Source organism: Onychostoma macrolepis, chromosome 14 (assembly GCF_012432095.1).
Source record: "Onychostoma macrolepis isolate SWU-2019 chromosome 14, ASM1243209v1, whole genome shotgun sequence".
Taxonomy (NCBI): domain Eukaryota; kingdom Metazoa; phylum Chordata; class Actinopteri; order Cypriniformes; family Cyprinidae; genus Onychostoma; species Onychostoma macrolepis.
The window spans coordinates 29,206,376-29,230,521 of NC_081168.1; the positions used below are offsets into that span (position 1 = coordinate 29,206,376).

At 36.7% G+C, this 24,146-nt stretch overlaps 1 protein-coding gene across 3 annotated transcripts in view; it reads right to left on the reverse strand.

Annotated features, from left to right (window-relative positions):
• The window catches only part of nlgn3a (neuroligin 3a), a 214,960-nt gene that overhangs the window by 135,601 nt on the left and 55,213 nt on the right, over positions 1–24,146 (reverse strand). For 2 of the 3 annotated variants that reach the window (XM_058797606.1, XM_058797605.1), the window contains 2 exons: positions 13,999–14,058; positions 3,801–3,950 (listed from right to left, as the gene is read on the reverse strand). In XM_058797606.1, coding sequence (XP_058653589.1) covers positions 3,801–3,950; positions 13,999–14,058 — 210 coding nt within the window. The remainder of the gene's footprint in view (positions 1–3,800; positions 3,951–13,998; positions 14,059–24,146) is intronic. The other variant, XM_058797607.1, reaches the window with a different exon arrangement.

A 24,146-nucleotide genomic window follows, 5' to 3' on the forward strand; every position in this document is an offset into this window, starting at 1 on the left:
CTACGCACCAATACCTAATATCATCTCACAAACAAAGAGCAGAAGACTGAATGGTTAATTTCTGAATTTGATTTGCATTGCAGCTGTGCCAGCCAGTCACAGAAGATCTATGCATGAAAATCACTTTTCTTGTGCCACATACACATGATCTTCTTAATTAGACTCCCGTAACGGAACAAATGCATACCGTTTGCTGCAGATGGATGTTTTGTCTACATGCCCAACCATACTGATGATGTTCATAGAAACGTAAATTGTGTAATGTGAATCTGAGTCAGAAAGAATCGTGAATGTAATGGAATGCAATCAAACATTTATGTTGCCTTGAGCTATGAGCTCTGGGGAAAAACAACAACAACAACAAACAAAACAATTCTAAAACAGCCGTAACGTACAGCTTCAAAATCATATCTATAGGCTGCAAAAGTAAATAATAATAGCATTATTTTACATTTGGTTTCTCAACCAAACAGAGACCCAAGTGATGGTGATTTATTCCATTTTTTTCCTAACTCCGGTATTAATTCAAATCTTTTCTAAATCACATTTGGCAACTGCTCTGCCAGCTTACCACGATAAAGGGCAAAGGTCCATGGATTTTTAAAAGAGAGGTGGCTATTGTTAATATTTAATGCATCTGGAAACAGTAATTAAGTCTTCCCCACAGGAAATGGAATTTGACATGCTCTGGAGAGCCAGTGAGTAATTATATTTGTAAAGAGCAGTGATACAAGATACTCCCCCCAGACTAGGAGTCATTACACGCCATTAAAGGGTCCCGGCAAGCCCGGCCTAATCCACACGCGCACACACGCACCAATCGATGCCCAACAAGACAGCATTTCTATAAACAAATTGTCTCTGGCCAAACTCTGTGTCTGATCAAATCTGAGTGCCGCAGTATTCACAAACAGCCAGACGCCCCATCCACAGGACGCCAACAGCAGGAAAGACTTGCCGGTGATCTGGCATTTGTAATTAAATATTAAACCAGTAATGAGTTCTCAGCCATCTACATGGTGTGGAGTTCACATGCAAAAGTCTCCAAATAGGGCCCCTGGAGAGACAGGGTCCACACTTAGAAGCAATAATTATCACATCCACAGGACAGGTGGAAACACTGCAGTGAGATGATAAAACTCCGGCGAGACTTATTAAACAGGCTTCGGTAATAAAGACTGTACAGTGCGGAGATCTCTGTTATTGTGTCACAAATTTCCAGGCTGTATTCGCTCACATCTACAGTGCTGTTTTCATTCTAGAGTGCTATTTTACGTGCTTCTCAAATAAGGCACATCCATGCATAAATACATGAATTTTACATCAAACCCGTGTAACCTACATACAGCCGTGTTCATGGAGCATACATAAGTCAGAATAGCCACAAGGTAAATGAGAAATCTTTTACATACCGTATAATTCTCTCCTCATACCTTTAAGCTGCATAATTAAAAGCAGGCTTTTTTTGTATTAATATCCTATTATTTATTTATTTTGCTTCCTTGGAATTGTTCACTCTGCTCTGAATTTCAATTACATTTGCAGCAGCTATCACTATGCAAATGAGGGGTGTCCTGTGTTTTAATAAAGGGAAAATGCAAAGTTCCCAGCGCTGCCATCATTCCTAGAGAATGTACCATTAGCAAAACATATTTTGTAAAATATATGCCAAATGCAACCTGTTTGAAAAAAAAAAAAAAAAAAAAAAAAATCAGGAAGAAACAAAACATGCAAATTCATCAATCAACAGCATCACTGTGCATTTTCTCCTTAAAACTGCAGTGTAGACAGTCTCAAAAACGCAGTTTTAAGCAGCACTGTTTCCTATCGTCACAAACATGTAACCAATTCCGTTAACATGTAGGTGGGACTTTTCATATGCATTAGCTGTCTGAGGTTGGCAGGAACAAGGTTTGTGAAACATTAGCAAAGCATTATAGCTGTTTGATAATGTAGTCAAACCAAAGGCTAATGATATCAATTACAGTTACTGTACGTGTCTGACATTGTAAGGAACGATACATAAAATGCATTACCATTCTGATACATGAACTTGTAGATGGCAATGTGTAATTCACTCTTCCTCTTCTTCTTTGGAAACAGTTTCTCATTCAAACATTTGATCCAACAATAGTGCCACCTGCCATTTTGTGGAATTTACTACTTCAGTTAACCGAGTGAAAGTGGAGCTGGTAGTCTGATCTGGTGTGACTAGGTGGAGGCAGGGACTAATTTGCATATTAATGGTTCTGCGTGTACTAAATGAGGTAAGGATGTAGAGTTATATTCAGGCCATATTCAGGCTACTATTGCACTTCTGGTTAGACCTAAACTGCATTTCGTTGCCCTGTACCTGTACTTGTGTAATGACAATAAAGTTGAATCTAATCTAATCTAATCTAATTTTAAGGCATGAAGAAATTATATCCATGGGAAAAATGTTTCAATTTTTTATTTTGATTATTAAAGATGAGTTTTTAAGTGATAAAATTAGTGACTGTAGGGCACTTTAAAACAAATGGATGTGCAAATTGTTTACATGCACACCAAAAGGCTGATAAATATTTAGAGCATATCACTTATTAACTGAGATTTGATGATAAATAACTAACCAACCAACCAACCAACCATGCAAACGTATTCCAAAATGTCAGCAGGAAACTTGTACAGACTCATATTCTACTCTCATCTCTCATGTTTGCAGTTTCTAAGACTGTACCACTTATCTGCAGGAGATGAGAATTTTTTTACATTTTTTTAATTTTTATATATAATCTCTTGGGTCAAGATAGAGTCAGAGTGTACAACATACATGTATTTCCACCTCCCCTGCCGTGAAACACTAGAACTGGTTGGATGTGCTTAAATCTGCACTCAGTATAACAGATAGTTTTGAGCCACAGTGAAATCTTTTGTAAAATGCTTGATATATATAATTCAGCTACTAGACTTGGATGGTGCCTAAAAATGACCCCTTTCTATTTTTTCCCTATCATTTTGACTTGTTTCAGGCATATCCCGGTCTACCTTCAGTAGATGTTCAGATATATCTACTTATTTCTAGTGTTATATGGTATAAACCGTCACATGATTTTAATTCACAATACTTAAGAGATTCCTACAGTTGTAGTCTAGTGCTTAACAGATGTGGGCCTGCCACCAAAAGGCTGTAGGTTCGAATCCAGCAAAGAGTCACACATGAGCTCTTGATTAAGACATATGATTTCAAGTTACTCCAAAATGTTTGGCACTTTAATACATCCATACAGAATAAAGCATCTACTGAATAAGCACTTACCTAAAGCTCCTTAATAAAACAAACACTTATCTTTTTGGTATATGGGATACACTTGGATTCAATATTCATCTTTTGGCTTTATAAACTCACTCTGAAATTTCATTTATTGTGCTTATGTTTCAAATTAATGCATAACTAGATGAGTAAACATTTTTCTGCACAGCTTTTAAGAAATAATCAACACAACACTGCACAAGTTGAAAAAGCCAAGTAGACTGAACTTTGGCAAGAGTTTATATCGCTGTGAGAATTATTCTTTAATTCAGCCTCTTAAAATGTTTCTGCATTCCTGTGTTAATGTTTTATATTTACTGATTCAGCAAAAAGCACTCAACTTATCATTCAAGTAAACGTAAAAATAGTAGTCTTAATACTGAACACTGAACCACAGGCACCATTAGCAAAAATTCTTGCAGTAATCATTCTCTGATAAGTCGGTAAGTGCAATTTCTCCAATATGGCTGCTCCTGGAAAACATTACATAACAAAGAAAAGTGCTTACCTAGGACGCCGACTCGAAAGTTGAGTGTGATAACGATGACGTTCCCGTAACTGGCCAGCACGCTTCCATCAATCATGTTTCCGGTGCCCTCCATGTACGATCCTCCGTGGATGTACACCATCACAGGCTTGGCTCCAGTATCTCGTATGTCTGCAAGAGTGGCCACCATTAAACTCTCACTCCCCCACTGCCCCTTCAGAGCAAGATTCAACACAGCAGTGCGTCTCACAGTCCTCCCAGATACCAGCTCAATTACAGTTTGAGATGCATCTCATATCAGCAGAGTCATTTGTCTCTCGTAATGAACAGTATGCGCAAAACAGATATGAACAGATGAAGCCATATGGAAGGTCAGAACCTAACTGGCTATTGCAGGCGGCTCTAACATGCTTTAGTGGCCTAAATGATGAGATCATCTCAAATTTAATGGCCTTGTTAGACTCCGCTGCTCCGGCATACAGCCACAGAAGGGTTTAAAACGAGCAGCAATTGGGTAGGCAAAAAATTCTTATCTAATAGGGGACCATGCTAAAAGAATAGTTCTGCCAAAAATTAAAATGACCTTCATATTGTTCTGACCCCATATTATTGTTTTATTTATGTGAAACGCAAAGTCACCATAGGCAAAAGTGAATAGTGCTTTATACTGGCAAACTCCAAAAAGGACAAAAACCACCATAAAAGCAGTCCATTCAAATATTCCACATGTTCTGAAGTCAGAACCAAATTTATGCCATTATTCTCTAAAAATTCTTTAGTTGAAAAATTGAGCGGGAGGTCATAGCAGGTTTGACGTACTGTTGCTAAATGTTTTTTTTTTCTCATACAGTGTAACCTCACATTATGTAGAATTCAGAAACACTTGTTATTGACAATACCAACTTATTTGCTCGTGCTCGCACTCATGCACACGGAACGTACTAGACACTGAACGTAATGCAGTGCCATGATATACTCACAGCGAATTTCTTTTTCATTCTTTGCTTAGAAGTGAAAAAGAAGTTGGAAATACATTTGCAATGATACCATTGTTAACGGATATCCCTGAGAGCGATGTTTATATAAATATGTAAATATGTGCTGCACGCTTTCTTTCCAGTAACAAAATAAACACACTGCAAAAATGACAAGTGAGAAAACAGCAGTTAAGAAAGCATTTGATCATAGCGATATAATCAATAAGACTGCACCAGCTCTGCGTTTCACAGGCATCATGTTGACAGATGAGGTAATTAAAATAAGTTATGAGAGCTTGGTAATAAAGTGTATTTGAGACTATATATATCTGGTTATGTGAGACTATAGTTTGAATTAATCCATTTTCTTTGCTTGAAACATTGACACTTACATTGTATAAGCATTTGTTATGGAAGAGAGGTCCTCGGGAGCATGCATAAACGGCACAATTTCCCTGCAAAAAATGTCCTTCATGTCATTCATAGCCAACCTAGGAAGGTCTTTTTTTTTTTTTTTTTAAGTTTCCCTACAAGCCGTTCACACATTGGCAATAAAAAAGGTGATTAATACAAGAAAATTCTTACATTAAGAATGACACATTGTATGGACTCATTTTTGGAGCTTGTCAGTAGGCTATACCACTATTCAATTTCATAAAATGGAAAAGCTTGAAAATTCTATCCAAGATCTCATTTAGTGTTTCCTTGAAGAAAGACTATAGTACAGGTTTATAAGATTTTTATTTTTGGCCAAACTATTCCTTTAAAATGCATCACCATATGTTCCTTATTTCTTTAAATGCCTTTGTATAGAAATTAATCAATCGACCATTATCAGTTTGTTATTTTCTGCTAATCACATAATATAAAACAGAAAAAGAGCACAAGCTGTGAAAATTGCCTCTCTACTGAGATGAAAGAGACAGAAGCCTTGGGAAGCGAGGACTGCTGTGCTAAGACTCAAAATGCTGTATTGTATTGAGGGTTACCATGGATACGGCAGATCAAAATTCAGAATCTTTGAGAATGGCTAATCGCAAACACCACTCCAGTGCATTTGCCCCCATTTGCATTCAAGCCCTCCTATTAAAGATGCGCTTATTTGCATGTATGTGGTCACAGTAAATTGCCAGCTGGCTTTATCTCGCAAAAAAAAAAAAAAAAATCACTGTGCCACTGTCTGCGCTTAATGTCTGCTTTACATGGCAAGAACACATTCACACGTTACGCTCCTGATCTGATGGAACAAGCAAGAACTGATTTGTATAGAATTTTTCCATTTCAGATCCGGCAGCTGAAACATTTACGGTTACGTTTAAAGATTTATCTGGTATCTGAGAGAAGTATGATAAGGCACTGCTTTGAAATGACAATTCTCTGTTGACACTTATCGTACGGAAGAAAGACAATGTATGGAGTGAGAAAAAAAGAAGGTGAGAGAGAAAAAATGCACAAGATTTCCTGCACAAGGGATGTACAGGATGAGATATCGAATGAAAAAGATCCATTAGAAAAACAATACAAAGATTAGTCATGTCAATGTTATCAGTAACCTCTTTTGTCAATTCACATCATGTTGGTTTGATGTGACATAAAAGCATAATACTCTGCTAACTGATCTCTTCTCTATCAAATAATCATATATAACGTCAACATCAAAATCATGTTATCCCATTGAAGACACATTAAAAAAAAGATTCAGAATTCACATCCTGAGGAAAAAGAAGAGAAATGTTGATTAAAATGCATTGTACAGCCACTTGCATTTAACAAAGACATAATTTGAATAAACAGGACATAAATGACCTTGAACAGAAGGGGTCAAACTATAGAACATTAACTAAAATGTCAGCTTCATGAATGTACAAATATGTTCCTTGACATGACAACATGACTCATTCGCTATGACACACACACAGATTCACAAACAAATGCATATGTTTCATCTTCAAAAGCAGCGGTCTAAGCTAAGTTTAAGCAAGCATGCATCTATTCCTTTATATAACCTCCATCAATCATCTCCAAGTGAACTAAAGAAGGTGAAGACCCCTGCTTCCTTATAAATGAAACAACACTTAACACCTCTGAGCGCACGATGGGTTGAACGACCTTCTTCACAAAGTCTTCTGCATCTCCATCAGAGTTGTGGTTAGGGTGTTAAAATATGGTGGATGTCAGACCCGGATGGCAGCGCTCAGCGTGTCTGCAAAGCTCAGGAGGAGGACGCGTCAAGCTATCTGTGAACCTCTCAAAATTCTCAACGGGCCACCTCTCAACGGCCTGTCACTCTAGAGGAACCGGACAGCGTGAGCACTGATAAGTGGCCCAGACTAGCACTGACGCTGTAAAACATGGAATCTGTCAAACATTCTTATTGTGAGCATTGTATGAGCTCCCGAGCCGAGGTTTTGACTTTAGACCCCACTGCTGAGCTCATCACAGATAACATAAATGTTGAAGATCGACAGTTCCAGGTCAGACTGAATATAACTGAGGCCAGCATGACTCGGACACTGCAGGAAAATACATAATATACAGATGCAACCTTTATACAGCGTCTACCTCAAACGGTCTACAATGATATATATATATACTGTATGTATACAAACGTAAAATTTGACGAGGACCTTTGTGACCATTAAACAAGTAAGTTCGGTAACACTTTATTTTAAGGTGTCCATAATACACCTTAATTACCTAATTAAGTACTTAGTACTAGCCATTGTACTTACATGAAACAAAATGTAAGTTATGGAACAGCCTGTACTTACAGTTTGTAATTATGTATATGTAATAGGCAGCTACTGTTACACATATGTAACTTCATGTGTATCTATACTGTACACCTTATCCAGCTGCACCTTAGTTTGATTTAACCCACTAGTGCACAGCTTAAATACATATAACACCTTTCTAATTACATAAATTACAGAATATTACACAGGTATAAGCTACTTAAAATAAAGTGTATCAAGATTGTACTTCAGTATACAAGTAGCTGTGTAACAGACTCGGCCTATTACATCTACGTAATTACAAACGGTACTTACAGGCTGTTCCATAACTTAGTTACATGGTAAGTACGTTTTATTTCATGTAAGTACAACAGCTACTACTAAGTACTTAAGTAGGTAATTACTCTCTAATATGACACCTTAAAATAAAGTGTTACCATATGTTCTATTAAGTACACATTAATAGGCTTCTATAGCTTCATTGGGTTACACTTTATTTTAAGGTGTACTTGTTGTTACAGTGTAATTATACATTTAAGTACTGAGTAATATTAATTAACTACATGCACTTACTATATGGTTAGGGGTAGGATCATGGTTTGTCCTAGCATGTAATTATACATAATTTATTGTTTTTTATAATAGTAAGTACATGTAATATGTAACAAGGACACTTTAAAATAAAGTGTTACCTTTGATTGTATATTAAAGTGTCCTTCTGATGCACACTTCAGAAGTAGAATGTCATCTGGGTATTTCTTGCCTATGAACACTGCAAATTGGGACATGCTACTCATGTCACATTCTGCTTTTCGCACTCAGTTTAGTAAGAGAGTAGGCATATTGGGATGCGGGGTATGATGATGCCGCAGTGCTTGCACCACAACTTTTAATTGATTTTTAATACCACATATTGGCTAAATGAAAGGCAAAAGGTTTGCATGTGGCAATTTGTAGACTTTGATTTCAACGGCTCAATCTTAATCCAGATGGGGACGGGTGACCTTTGAAGAAGGTGGGTTCTTGAGGCTGGGCTGCGGTGTTTGTGCATTAAATATAATGGTACTAACACAGAGACAGGTGGTTTGATGTGCTCTTTGAAGCCCAGCTTCTAGCAGTGAATGAAGAGGAGAGACTGAGAGAGAGACAGAAGAGGGAGGGGAGGGTGTAGACAGTTTGCTCTGAAACTCACTGCACCACCATGCATGCTCCACATCAGACACCTCACACGCTACTAACCAAAAGCACTACCACACACACACCTGCAAAGAGCTTATAATTATGCAAAATTACCATACTCTCATTTGCATTATGATAAAAACAAGAATTTGCGACAATATCCTGAGACTGATGCCAAGGAAAATGGACTTTTACAAATGTGAGTGCCATTTGCTTATGCAAAACCTACCACCACACTGCTAGGGTGTCTGGGTGGTTGCTAAATAGCCCAGGTCAAAGAGTTTACCCTCAACTCTTTATGATGTTGTGGTTTCTTTAGCAGATAGAGTTTGGGATCCTCCTTCATTGTGAAGGCCTGTTTTCAGCAGCATGACATTTGGCCCAATTTTTGCATAAGATTTGTCTGTTCAGACCAATGAAAAAAAAAAAAACAATCACAAATGGACTGAATGAAGGGAATTTCACTTCGTACATAACATAAATAGCCAACCCCAATTACCTTGCTTCACAAAACGCTACATGAAAATATAGAGGAAGTAAAACAGTATTCACAAATTTTAAAAACAGATGTTCAGATTTTTTTTGTATCTAATATGGTGTTTATCAAACAACAAATAAAAGAGTACACAGACAACAAAGCTAATTCCGGAATTCTCCTCTAATATTCACTTTGTCACTTAACAAAAGGTGTTTTATAAGTGTGAATTTTATTGGTTGGCCAGGTTTATTTGCAGTGTGATGGAAAAAAAAGATTAGAAAACAACTCTCCAAAAAAAAAAAAATTTAATCTGCTATGATATGTGATCATTTGTGTTGGTCTGAACAGAGGCATTAACAACCATTCAATCTAATGAAAAACAAATTTTCGCTCCCAAAATTCTGTTGCTACCCAAACTCATTGAAAATACATGCCTCTGTCTACAGTTCTGCAAAACTTTTCCTTGCACAATATTATGTAATGACAGAATATTGCACTCCGGTGCAAATCCTGTGAAACAATGGTTCGACGAAACGGCTCAAACCAGCGTAGAAGTAAGTTAAAATAGCATGGTTGCATCAGTGAATGTGTTTTTATAGCAATTTTGCATTTGTTAACATTATCAGGTAGGGCATTTGAGACATTTGAGTTCTGAACCGCCGCAATATGCACCTGAAGCAACGTAATAAAAACACAGCACCTGTACCAACATAATAGCCACGGTTGCACATTGAACGCATGTTTTAGTGCTACTCACTGAACATTTAACTTTGAAAATGCTGCGATACCAGTCAGTTATGTAATAATGGTGTTGCAGAAATGTTGCCACACAGGCGTATTTCCAGTAAGCATGGGTTGCTCGTTTTGGTGTGAACTGTATATTTTTGGTTTACAATAATTTTCTATTTAAATAAATAATTTATTCCAATAATTAAATAAAATAATTCATAAAAAAATAAAAATTAATCAACAAATTTCCAATGTAGAAAAATTCCAGGTGACCATCATAAGTTCAATCACAACAAATAGCACACCTCTCCTAAACAAGTTGTGTAATTTGAAGTAGCACTTAACTTGAGGTGCAGGACAAGTCATACGCCAAAGTTTAATACAAAGGTAAGTTTGTTCAAATCACTAGCCTACAACACAACCTATACATTGAAGCCATAAAAATTTCCAGTCTGTTCCTTCAACTGTTGGCACAACATTTAACAACCAGGCATACATCCAATTTGGCCAATTGTTTATTTAACCCATCCTGTGTGACAGTGGGTATTGAACTCTGTTCTAGTCTGGATGCAGACTGAAATCCATCCTAACACCCAAGCAGGTGGAGCTGCCCACTGGCACCATGGGAAGAGGGCTGGTGTCTGGAGGAGGGAAGGGCTCTTTTGTCCAATTAGGGCACATGGATAAGCAAGCCAAGAAATAGCTATGTGCATCTATTTGTCAGAGGTGGGGAAGACAGCAGACACATGCGACAAGGTAAGTCTTCCTGTGAGCCAAACGTAATATATCACTACTGCCTTGCTCTACATAAAGAATTATCTCTCTGTGCCTAAATATACACCTACTTAATGTACCAGTACCATAAGAGCATACCTTAGTGCAAACTGTACTGGTAGGAGGTGTTATAGCTTTGTTTAGTAGCACCTGAGGTTGACTTAATTGCCAATGATGTTCTACAGAATGATAGGCACTACAATCTGTTTGTGCCAAGCCTGATGACTGAAATAAGGACCACCAGCTGAGAAATGATGCCAACAGCTGGCTAGTTACATTATGTCATATGAGCTCAGTCTATTTCAGAGCTAAAGACAGACGTCTGGGCTGAATCCCAAGTCCCACTGTATTCGTCCTATACAGTAAACCAGATTAGGATTGGTGCATCCCAAATAAAAGCATGGACATAATACTGACATATTAACTTACTTGCATGCATTCCTACCTAGAAGTAGATAAATTGGGATTCTGCTAGAGTGAGCAGAAAGAGATGGAAAGACTGGGATGTATTTGCACAGTTGCCTTAATTTGTGCCTAAAGGCTCCTGGCTGACCTGGCGAAGGGTTAAGTGTGTGGTGATGTCGTCTAGAATTGTTTGCCAAGGAAGACTGGCCTAGATTCACAATGATACTATGTAGTCAGAGAGGAGTAGAGGTTGTAAGGTGAACAATGTGTCATGCTCACTATTGCTATCTTTCGCAAACATGCAGTGGCAGCTCAATTCTAGTTTCTGTGTCCGAGTATTGTTGCTTTGACTTGCACGCCTTGTTAGACAAACGGGGCATACTGATATATAGTTGGCTCAAGTGGAATATCATTCCAGCGCTGTTCAAGTTCAACTAATTTGTAGCACTCTTACATTTGATAACTTCAGTGGAAGCTCAACTATTTACCAACCACAGCCTCCCAGTCTAGGCCAACTCGTTTGCCACCTTTGCTTGCTTTGTATTCTTGTTTTATTTTAATGCCTCGGCATGCTTCACAAGCCATGTTCCCTATTGTCACTGTTGACGCCATACCCCTGGGCCATTCAGAGTCAAGGAAAAATAGGCAGGCCATTGATGCAGGGTAATTGGCACCTCATGCAAAAACATGCCTTGGGCTAGAGCACGGACATCTCGTTGGACTACATCTCAATCCAAAGCTGAATCCACGTCCCACTGGGACTGCTATGGCCATAAATCCAACCTCCAGACCAAGCGGAAAAGCCTCTGGAAGGACATGCTGCTTGACTGTTGGAGCCTACTGGATTTTTCATGGAGAGCCACCACATTTGCACAAGTCAGAAATGGATTGTCTGAACCAGCCAATTGCAAAGGTAATGCAACTGCTTTGGATTGGAAGTCCAAATCCTCCCGAGGGAAGCTTCCCTACACGTTGAGGGTTAAGACATGTGCATTACAAGGCCTCTGCCTCCGCTGGTATTGAAGAAAGCATATCGATTAACACTGCTGTTAATACCCCTGACTGAGTCGCTTCAAACGTGAGGTGCTACAGTTTCCACTTCAGCCTTAGACACCGCTGTGAAGTACAACAGTCGAATGGCAAACGCAAGGCCAGTGTACCTACTTTGTTGCAGCACCTGAACACGAGAGCTGAGAACTGAGAGCAGCACTTGGTCTAAACCAACAAAGGCACAGTAGGGGTGTACAACTAGACCATAACTCCAGCACCGAACATGTCCCTCACCTATAAAATCTATTGTCAGTTTAGGAGCATAAAGGAACAACAATAACAGGATTTGAGATAGGTTCTGGGATTTAAGCCTTTGGCAGTAACTGGGGAAGAATACTTTCCCTATTCTAATCTCGCCAGATATCCACCCTGAGCCCAGAATATCCCAAGATAAATGCTGAAATTGAACAATGCTCTTGCTGATTGGCAACTTCTCTCACGCGCATGCTTTTTCCTCCTCCGTTGCTAATCCTCTTACCACAACTTGTCAGCCTCTCTCTCCTCATCTAAATCCATTCGCCTGTTTAAAAAACTGTGCTGTGATACCCCATGCTTGCCTCATATGTTGTCTCCATGTTGCTGAATACAGACAGCGCTAATCCTGCATGCTAGAAAAATATATATGGGAGCCAAGCCACAACAAATAGATTTTAACTACCACATCATGAAAACATGTCTTTGCGCTGTATTATGGCCTAGGATAGAATTCTATACAGCTATTCTATATAGCTATTACATGACTAAATGAGACTCATCAGCAATACAGCCTGCATGCTGGTCAAGTACCGCTACACAATACTCAGGGTTCAAATAATTTCACCTTTGACCTCATCTGCCGTGGACCTATGAGATGAAGGAGCGACAGATCCTGTGCATATAACTATAAAGTGTTTTTTTATGACACAAAGTCATAGGCACATCATAACATTCCGAGAATGTATGTAATGAACTATATTCTATGTAAATGAATCAATTTCAACCTTCTGTAATACTATTCGCAATGCTTCTCATGAGGTCAAAGCGTGACGTTTGTGTTTAGCGATTTGTTGAAGTTGAAGACGAGTGTCATGAAAATGCCTTAATAAGGCTTGAATCTGTACTATTTACTATTACTCTGTGTGATAACAATAATATGGTTATGGAACTGATTACTATTTTAGACTATATACTTTATATAGTATTTAAAAAAAAATGTTTGATTAAATTATTTTAAAAATTAAAGTTGGATCATGGAAAAGTCATGGAATCCTTCAAAACAAATTGAAATGGCATCAGAAATTACACTGAACAGAATAATAATTTAAAAAATAAATAAATACTTACAATGTTTACAATGCATTACATTAATTCTTTCAATATAATAATAACAACATGTTTACTACTTCATGTACACATATCTATGATTAGCTATGAGATCATGTTGATAATTAACACGAATAACACTCAGTAGCATATTGTTGGGCTTATGCTGTTTATGGTCATGTAAATAGATTTCAATATCTGATTGTAAGTAATTTTTTTTTTTTTTTTTGTATGACAAATACTTTTGATTCTATGTTGATTTGTGAAGCAAAACCAGTTGAGAACCACTGCACTAATTAAAACAATTCAAGCCTCAGATATACCATATACAACAGAAACAGAAGAAAGAAAAAACACACAAAGCCACGCTACACCAACGCAATTCACTCTCACTCTTGAAAATCTACCTAACATACTAAGTATTGAAGTATACGAGACACTCCACATCCTCCACAGCCATACAAAGACTTAGATGACTCTTTAGACCATGAGAGAAGATAAAAAGATGCAAAAGGGAGGGCTGCATTCAAAGTACAGAGAAAAAAAAAAATCCAAGACATGCATTTGTCTTTCGTCACCAAAGTGAATACCTTCATCTTCATCACCGTCGTTATCGGATAAATCCTCGCCCTGTTTTTTGGAATGGGTTCCTGTTAGTAAAGCAGGGAAAATACAGAGAAGCACAGAATTCAAAATAGTATGATCATCAAGACAAGAAATGGACTAAAAAAAACACACACAAAAAAAACTATATATGTATTTAGCTATACATGTGATTAATATTAGACATAATTCATTAACTTACATGAAACTGGCCAATAACACAAATCACTTAAATGTATAACATGAATGTTTATGTATACAGAATCAAGTTCATATAATGTGCATCGATAAGAACACAACCTAATAAGAGGTTAGAGCTTTCCGACATTTGATTAAATGGCTAAAACATGACAGATAATTTTGAGTACATAATACCAGAATATTAAAATAAATTAGTTGAGTTCGATCCTCTTATTAAGTCTGTTCTTTATATTAGAAATACATACAGATTTTTTTTTCAAACAAAGTAGTACTACAATACAATGAGTGCTGCAGAGTTTAATTAAAATAAATGACATACTTTTCAGAGGGTCAAGAGCTTAACACACTATAGATAAATAAAAAGCATTAACAAGACAAGCTACAATTTGTAATGATAGAGAAAACTTCATTATCAGCCTTTCTGTTTTAAAATGTCTGAATATAGATGTGACTCTGCTGTTTGAAGTGCAATCATTTCAACATTAGCGTTCATTTCAAATGAATGCTACAGTTCCTCTTCCAGCAACAACACAGATGCAGCTAATTACACCACATCACCAATGTCATCAACAGTGTTTGTACAGATACAGTTGGAGAATCAGCACATTCTTTGATCAGCATGTTTTGTTGGTTACCCTTACCGTAACCCTAACTCTAACCCTAAAATCTGTTGGGTCAATTGGGACGCTGTTCCAGGAACTCACCCTACTTGGTAAAATCATTATCACCCAGTCATTCATGTCTTAAATCTCTTGGGAAAGGATCAGAGTAGTGAGGTCAATCTTTTAAAGCGTGTGTTGCATCACACTGTGAGGTTAAGTTGAAGTAAGGCATTGTTTGAGAGAGGTGGCAGCTGTGACACCTGAGGCGAGAAAGCTCTGTCACTTCAAATGTCCTTTATAGTGCATCTGGATTTAATGGCATCATGTTGCAGTTCCCATAAACTCTATTATTTTTCATTGAATATTCACAGTCCAAACGTTTCTGCATTAATATTGGCAGATGGTGACACATCGGTGAAAATTTGATTTTTAAACACTTCAAATCAAATGCATAATCCTTGGATTTATCAACCACTGATAACATCAATGAATGAAGAAATCAGTGAATTTAGGCTGTATTTGGTGTGGTTTCTTATGCACAGGCAATGAATATTTTACATTTGTAGGTCAAACACTGCATTCATTTGATTTCAGTAATTTAACCCTAGGAATGTTTAGGAGAATTTAATAATAATAATGCTGGTTCTGTAATGATCCCATAAACAATTTATTTTTATGTACTTTGAATAATGTTTTATATATATATATATATATAGTTATATATAGTTATTTTTTAACCTAATCGAAATAACCCAACTGCAGTTTGATTGAGATTAATTGGAATGCACAATGGAAAAACATGATTTTTGATTTTAAAATTTTGTATCTATTTTTGCATATAAACTCTATATATATTTATATGAACAAGTTAGTCACTATACTGATTCAAACTGATAACATGACCATTTCATTAAATATTTCTCTACTCTATTCACTGCATTGCATTCACCACCCTTTCACTGCAGTGTTTCATCTGTATCAGCATTAAAACACGAATGTTCAAGAACCGTTGACGGAAATGAACGTCATGAAAATCACTGGTTTAAAACTGAACCGGTTCACTTTATATAATATAAGCCTCAGAGGACAGCAGTCCATCTGGTCTCCACACACTAGCGTTTTTACAGTGAGCTAATACAGCTTCTGTGACCTATGCGTCAGTGTAAAGAGCTCACTGAATGTAAAGTGCATCCCATTCTGAGGAGCAGGAGAAGAGGGTCAAAGTGACAATGGATTGAGCCCAGATTTACATATCGGAAAGGTCATGATGTGGCAAGGGAACTATTGGCGAAATGTTGACTTCTAACAATCCAAGATGCTATTCACTTTACTGTCTGTCTCAAATCCTCCTGTGGTCTTCTTGCATTTTCTCTCATTCCTCAGCATTTGTCATAGTATTTTATCTTTTGTTACTTCTGGAAATGAATTTCAATGTAGCGTATACAGATTTTAGTATCAATCTGAGGTGAAAGATTGACTGAAAACCCATTTTACTTCTGTAATGTGTGGTATTTCCAAGTGCACCATGATTAAAATGCAGAGTGGGCACATATTTTATCAATTGGGAATTGACAGGCTGGTGAAAACTGGCGATCTGTACCAGAACAGACCAGGTCATATGAATTAATTAATATGAATAATACCTGTAGAAAGCTATCCATTAGCATTCCCATTCATCTCAATGGCAGTTGCTCAGTTGGCCTGTGACTGCAAAACCTGTTTGCTGCCATCTGTGTTTGTGACCCCTAAACCTAACCATTTGTCAACAATATAAAACCAGTCTAGTCCCCTTGTATGGTCCACTGTTCATATGCAACATTTACAGTTACAAAAACAATATATATATGTAGAATATTTATGAAAAAAATATTGTTTATAGTTACATTTTAACTTTAGTTTTCATTTTTTTTCCATTTCATAGATGTATTTTATACCTGTTAATCCTATATCCCCAACATTAAACATACCCACCAACAGTATTAACGTACATATTATACATATTATATAGTTAGATTTGAACAGCAAAACCTAAACATAACCAAGTAATTGCGATAATTTATTCCAAAAATCAGTACCAAAGTAGCCCAAACGACAACATGCAGTAGTATCAGCTACCTTGAGAGCGAGAAAGGGTTTTTATTTGCTGTTGTTGCCATAAACTAAGACTAATGAATTGTGTAAAATCAAACCAGGAACATGTATTAAGAAAGTAAATAAGGCCAAATTTTGACTTGATGTCTACTTTAAAGGTTAAGGAGACTGTAATCCTAAAGAAAGGACAGCCAAAAATTTACACCAGGGCTTTAGTAGCCCAGAGGACTTTTATATCACAGGCCTTTTGTTTTTATTACAAGTGCTGGATAAATAGAGGAGCGCATTATGAGCTGTCCTTGGCGTTAACCGCTGCAGCAATAACCAAGAGTGACTGCGAAGAGCGCTTATGAAAAAGAAGCGTGGCCGGAAACCGATGATTACATTAAGATGGCTGAAATATTTCATTGAAATCCTTGGATGTTTCTATCGAAGACATACATTCTGTTTACCTTCTGTTTTTGGCGTGCCTCTTAAGATGAAATGAAGCCGTGACGTATAGATCATGAAAACAGCTACAGCCTGACCTTGGAAGAATAACTGGCCCTTTATAGAAGGACTAACAACAAAGAGCATTTGGAAAACACAGTGCTCTGAACGGGCAGATATACTGGGCCAGTGAGCAGTGTGGGATCCCAACAAAAACTTCCTGGATAAGCTGTGTCTTGCATTTCAAGTCAAACTGAATGAAGTGCCACTGGCAAGACTCCACTCACGCCAGGCCTATGGGCAGCCACACATTTAAAAGAGCTGTTCCATATCAAGCGGAGAGGACATCCGCTTCCCTTGTGCCTTTCTTCCTTAACTTCCGCCCATCCCTTTCTCCGTTTATGCCATTGCTGTTTGCCATGCAGCTTAGCCTGCAGCTACATACGCACACATTTCAAACCTCGGTAAAGTTGAGCTATCCAAAAGCGATTTCCATGCCATTTTATTGTCTGTCATTGCTCAGTCGGAGCCTAGTTCAGATTCCAACACTTAGCAGTTTCCATCACGTTGGCAGAATGCTGGAATATGACGGCTTGTCCAATTCATTGTGAATTCATCTTTCTCGTGGGGAAAAAAAAACCCTGCTACTCTCTAAATGCCGTGTAAATAGGTTCTCTGGTTTGATCCCACCAAATGCCCGTCTCTCAGACAATTAAACTGCAACAAAGCCAAAATTATAGCAGGAATTCTCTCTTAATAACTGATTTGTCAGAGCCCGTTTGAAACATGACAGAAACAGCTCCCTGAGAGATTTCATCATGCGTGTGCGCGTTTCATAGGAAATGTGTAGCCAACATCAGAATATTATGTTAATGGAAGCAAATAAACATAATTGATCTTGTAGTTGGGGAATGGTTTTAATGCAATCTTTAAAAACACCCTTTAGGCATTAAACGTTCTATTAACAGCATGATTCATCCCAGGGAATTCTTAAACTGAATATATAAACAGATAAAAACTAGATGCGTTGAAGATTGCATTGAAGTATAGCCTACAGAGCTCATTAGAAGTGCCTCCTGCTAGAATCATATACATGGAATAAATATTAAATATTCAGCACTCAGCATGTATGGAATAAAAAAATAAAAAATAACAATAAAAGAAAATAATTTGGTTCAATACTGGTCTTGTGAAAACGCTTTAGAAAAATCCTATACATTTGCATTAGTTACTGCAATAGCTAATATGAACTAAAAATGAACACCTTTAAAGCCATTAATCTTTGTTAATGTTAATTTCTATTTATGCTAATACATTTTAACATTTGAAGTTGTATAAATTAGCATTAGTTAATGCAGGGGGTCTGTGACCCTTGGGAATCTGTGGCGGTCCTTACTGCAGGAGCTCCACCAATTATTGTTTGAGCTCAACCAAAGCTAAGCTAAAGCTCAAGCTCAAGTCTCTCCCACATAAAATATGTAATGTACAAATATAAAATCATGTAAATAAAGAATGATAACTTTAAATACCAAGTATATAAATAACATTAATTTGGTACAACAGTTATTATATGGACATGTTATTATAGGCGGGGATTAAAAAAAATACATCAGAGGTCATGGAAGCACAAAAATTTCCACTGAAAATTTTATATTACATTTAAATGAATAAAATGTTAAAAATTCTTGGGAACATCAATAGTGAATAAAAAAGCTAAATATTATATATTTAATTTTTGTATTAATATTTTCATTTTTTAAATTTAATTTAATCTAATTCTACACTAACCAGACATTGGTCTTTTTATAGAGGGCAGTTTTAAAATTATTTTTATTTATTTATACATTTCAGTAGACAAGAGCCCTTATCAGTCATGGAAATTCATTGGTGAAATGTTGTGACTTGATGACTGAGTAAATGTGTTCATTTATTATTAACAAACAAACATTAACAATGAATGTTGTTCATTGTAAATTCATGATTTTTAATTTCCAATTTTACACTGGACATCAAGTCATGATTAAACACAACACCAACACTGTTTATTGTACAACAATACAACCCAAAATATCCTTGTTTAAACGTGGAAAGTTATTAGTAAGTTAATATTGCAGTTTCCAAGGATGACAGTATGCTATGCAACCTGTTGGAATCTGTCTAATCTGACTAGTTCCTACCAAGTGATGGATGAATTTGTGCCAAAATACCATTTGGTGGCTTTGATTGGAAGCACATCTCCTTTTAATAGTAGATAAAGCCTAGTTTAGTAAAGCCCGAATTCCGGAAATGTTGGGACATTTTTTAAATTTGAATAAAATGAAAACTAAAATAATTTCAAATCACAGGAGCCAATATTTTATTCACAATAGAACATGGATAACATAACAAATGTTTAAACTGAGAAATTGTAAAATGTTATGCACAAAATGAGCTAATTTCAAATTTGATGCCTGTTACAGGTCTCAAAATAGTTGGGACGGGGGCATGTTTACGTCTGGGCATCGAGGTTACGAGTTTCTGGAGTTTTGGTGTTGTAATTTGGTCCCATTCTTGCCTGATATAGGTTTCCAGCTGCTGAAGAGTTATTGGTCGTCTTTGACATATTTTTCATTTAATGATGTTCCAAATGTTCTCTATAGGTAGATCTGGACTGCAGGCAGACCAATTCAGCACCCGGACTCTTCTACTACGAAGCCATGCTGTTGTAATAGCTGCAGTATGTGGTTTTGCATTTTCTTGCTGAAATACACGTCATCTGGAGGGGAGCATATATTGCTCTAAAACTTTTATATTCCTTTCAGCATTCATAGTGCTTTCCAAAACATGCAAGCTGCCCATAACGTATGCACTTATGCACCCCCATACCATCAGAGATGCTGGCTTTTGAACTGAATGCTGATAACACGCTGGAAGGTCTCCCTCCTTTAGTCCGGAGGACACGGCGTCTGTTATTTCCAACAAGGATGTCAAATTTGGACTTGTTTGACCATAGAATACTTTTCCACTTTGAAACAGTCCATTTTAAATGAACCTTGGCCCACAGAACAAGTCAAGTCAAGTCACCTTTATTTATATAGCGCTTTTAACAATGCAGATTGTGTCAAAGCACTTAACAGTATCAAATTTGAGGATAGAGTGTCAGTAATGTAAAAAGAGGATGACGGCGGTGCTTCTGGACCATGTTCACATATGGCTTCCTTTTTGCATGATAGAGCTTTAGTTGGCATCTGCATATGGCACTGCAGATTGTGTTTACCGACAATGGTTTCTGGAAGTATTTCTGGACACATTTAGTAATGCCAATGACAGAATCATGCCGATGAGTGATGCAGTGTCGTTTGAGGGCCCTGAAGACCACGGGCATCCAACAAAGGTCTTCGGTCTTGTCCCTTACAGACAGAGATTTCTCCAGTTTCTCTGAATCTTTTGATGATGTTATGTACTGTAGATGATGAGATTTGCAAAGCCTTAGCAATTTGACGTTGAGGAACATTGTTTTTAAAGTATTCCACAATCTTTTTATGCACTCTTTCACAGATTGGAGAGCCTCTGCCCATCTTTACTTCTGAGAGACTCTGCCTCAAGACATCCCTTTTATAGCTAATCATGTTACAGACCTGATGTCAATTAACTTAATTAGTTGCTAGATGTTCTCCCAGCTGAATCTTTTCAAAATGTCATGCTTTTTCAGCCCTTTGTTGCCCCCGTGCCAATTTTTTTGAGACCTGTAGCAGGCATAAAATTTGAAATGAGTTCATTTAGTGGATAAAAGTTTAAAATTTCTCAGTTTAAAAATTTATGTTATGTTATCTATGTTCTATTGTGAATAAAATATTGACTCATGTGATTTGAATGTTTTCTAGTTTTAATTTTGTTCAAATTTATAAAACGTCCCAACGTTTCCGGAATTCGGGTTGTATGTATCCCAATTATTTATGTATCTGCATTCTACTATTGACAATTAGCAGCGCCCCTTCTCCCTCCCTCTCAGAACAGCCCTGTGACCCATTTTCATAACGCAATAGTTTCACAAGAGTAGAACCACTGCTTTAAGGTAAATCAAATTTGACCCTGATTACTTACTTAATGTTCCTGGTTATTTTGTGAATTATTGGTGCACATTATTCTAAAAAAAAAAAAAAAAAAAAAAAAGGCCACCCCACAATTTTCCTCATTGAATGTACTTCTTAGATTATGGAAGTAAATGTATTTTAATTTGATTTTTTAATTTATTTTTGCAAATGCAACACAGCTGCATCCAAATGTGTCTCTGACGGCACAGTCTCTGAAGATCAAATAAGGTCACAAAAGTACTCTGTGAACCTGCAAACCTTATGACAAAGCAAATAAAAATTGCAGTGAAATGGAAATTTCATTATATTTCAATAGTTAAAATTTGTGGGATTAGAAATAAGATTTTAAAGTAAATGAGGAATTAAGATTTTGTTATTTACTCTTGCTTTTTTTTGCATCCTTCAAAAGCTCTTAACAAATCAACTTTCTGGTAATGGATTGAAGTGTTTGTGCGTGCTAATGTTCCCCTGAAGAACGACTACATGGACTTTAATGTGTTCACTCACTGTAACACCTTTCATACAGGTGTGTGAGTGTGTCATTCAGCCTGAAAGTACCTCCATTCTGTGTCACATTTTCAGCTTTTCTACCTAACATAATGTCTTGATAAAATTTTCTTTTGTAAATCCCTAGGGCAAATTGGATTGAAACAGCTCGACAGAGTGAATAGACCATCAACAGGCTCTTAGAGCACAAGCGTACTGTTGCCTGGCAACCCTTACTGATGATTTTATGTTATGCAAATTTGCCGGAATTTACATAAGATTTCATGTTGCTGCACGTTGAGACTAATAGGTTATTTTTTTTTCGGTGTGATCAAAAAGATTGCACTCCAAAAACTAAAACCCTAATTTTGGAGCTGGGAATCGTGCTTTCTAATGCAAATGTTTTATGTTTGCGTTTGCCAAGTTCAAAACTTCAACCACTGTTATGGTAATATATTACGTGCTATTAAGATAATCAAGGCATAGCCCTTGTGAAAATGGAAACAGTTCATTACAAATATAAATGTCTAGAGGCTTTAGTATTGAAATAGAAACTCTCATTTAATGCAGCCACTCATTTACTGAAAACAAAACCAGCATTCAGAAGGGTTTCTTTAATCTTAATTTAAGCTATCAGCAATAATATTTGTAGATTCAGCAAATCTAAGTATATTAAGCATCTAGTAAAGGAAATAAATGCTAGCTGCTCTTGTTCCTGACCCATATACAGACAGACGGCTTCTCTGGGGAGGGCTCGTTCCCTTAAGACTTTCCCTCACACCACATAGATCATTTAACCGACAGCACAAACTCATGGCAAATTTGTTCCAAACTGTAGTTTTCCCCTGATCGCAGTTGTTAATAGTTCAGTAGCAGCTGCTGCTGTGTAAAGACATTGGTTTTGATGCTTAGCTGTTATTTACTTTTCTCGTAACAAGATCACGGGAGACTGCGACGGTAGCGTGTTTCGTGCTGCCTGTCTCCATTCTCTGATTTCCAGGGAACATGCTGCCGTAATCTGATGCACAACACAATGCCATTATTTTCCAGACACCCCTTCTACAAATGTGAGAGATATTGCATGTTTATTTTGCTATTTTTTTGTGAGCTTTCGTACCTACGGATAAAACATTTTGTTTCAAATGAAGATGAAGACTGCAGTGTATATGTAAGCTGTTTTAGTTTATATTGAGCAGGTCACCTCATGAGGGCAGCCATGTTAAGATCACATGACCAGCTGAAACCTTACACATAGAAAATAGATTTCCTTATAAATGTAGGATATATATATATATATATATATATATAGCCATACATGATCAATGCATACAGTATATTGCAGTACATAATATATAAAATATAAGCACTACTTTCCCATATATGGAAATGATTGCATTATGTTTTCTAGTATATTCCCATATATGTTTTGTTTCATAAGTGAATACCACTTGCTTTATCTTTGTAACTGTCCAAAGATGTTCTGGGGAAAATTTGCTTGAGGAATAAAAAAAAATAATGGCTTATTGTATATTTCTAGTGCATTTCTATATCGGTTGAATTTGTAAAACGCTTATCGAGCAGTGCAACACAAACAAAACATTGTGAGTGCACCTTAAATGTTTTTTTTTTTTACATTTTTTTTTCTATTATATTGGAACATGTTTTTCATTTCAGAATAACATTATTTCATTATAATAATGATTTTAAAAATTTCATTTCCAGAAAGTAGCTCAGTTTAAGTGTACTAAATGCAAGTATCAATGCACAAATTACTGCCAGACTACATTATTATACTGTCATAACAACAAACTTTTGTGCGTTTTTTTTTTTTTCTCCAGCTGCTCGTTATTCACTAATTTTGGGTCCCAGTAAGCAAACATTTTGTGGGGAAACATCTCAGTTCCATTATTAAAGATAAAAAAAAAGAAATAAAAATTAAAAATTAAATTTAAAAAACCTTCCATAGACAATATAAACTTAATGTTTTCTTTACAAATACAAATTGAGTGGTTAGAGAAGGTTGCTCTTAAGGTTGTTGCTCTCATAGTGTGCTTTAATAAACATCACTGTAATGGGAATGGATCTCCCAAAGATGCTAACATTAAGGAATGTAATAAAAGCACCAGTGCCAGGCAAGACAGCATCTGTGACATGAAAATAATTTAGACTTATCTTTCAGTTCATAAAAGCAGATACATATCTTATGATTGAGGTCTCTATGGGAAAGTGACTGCGCTGATGATGTTATACAGA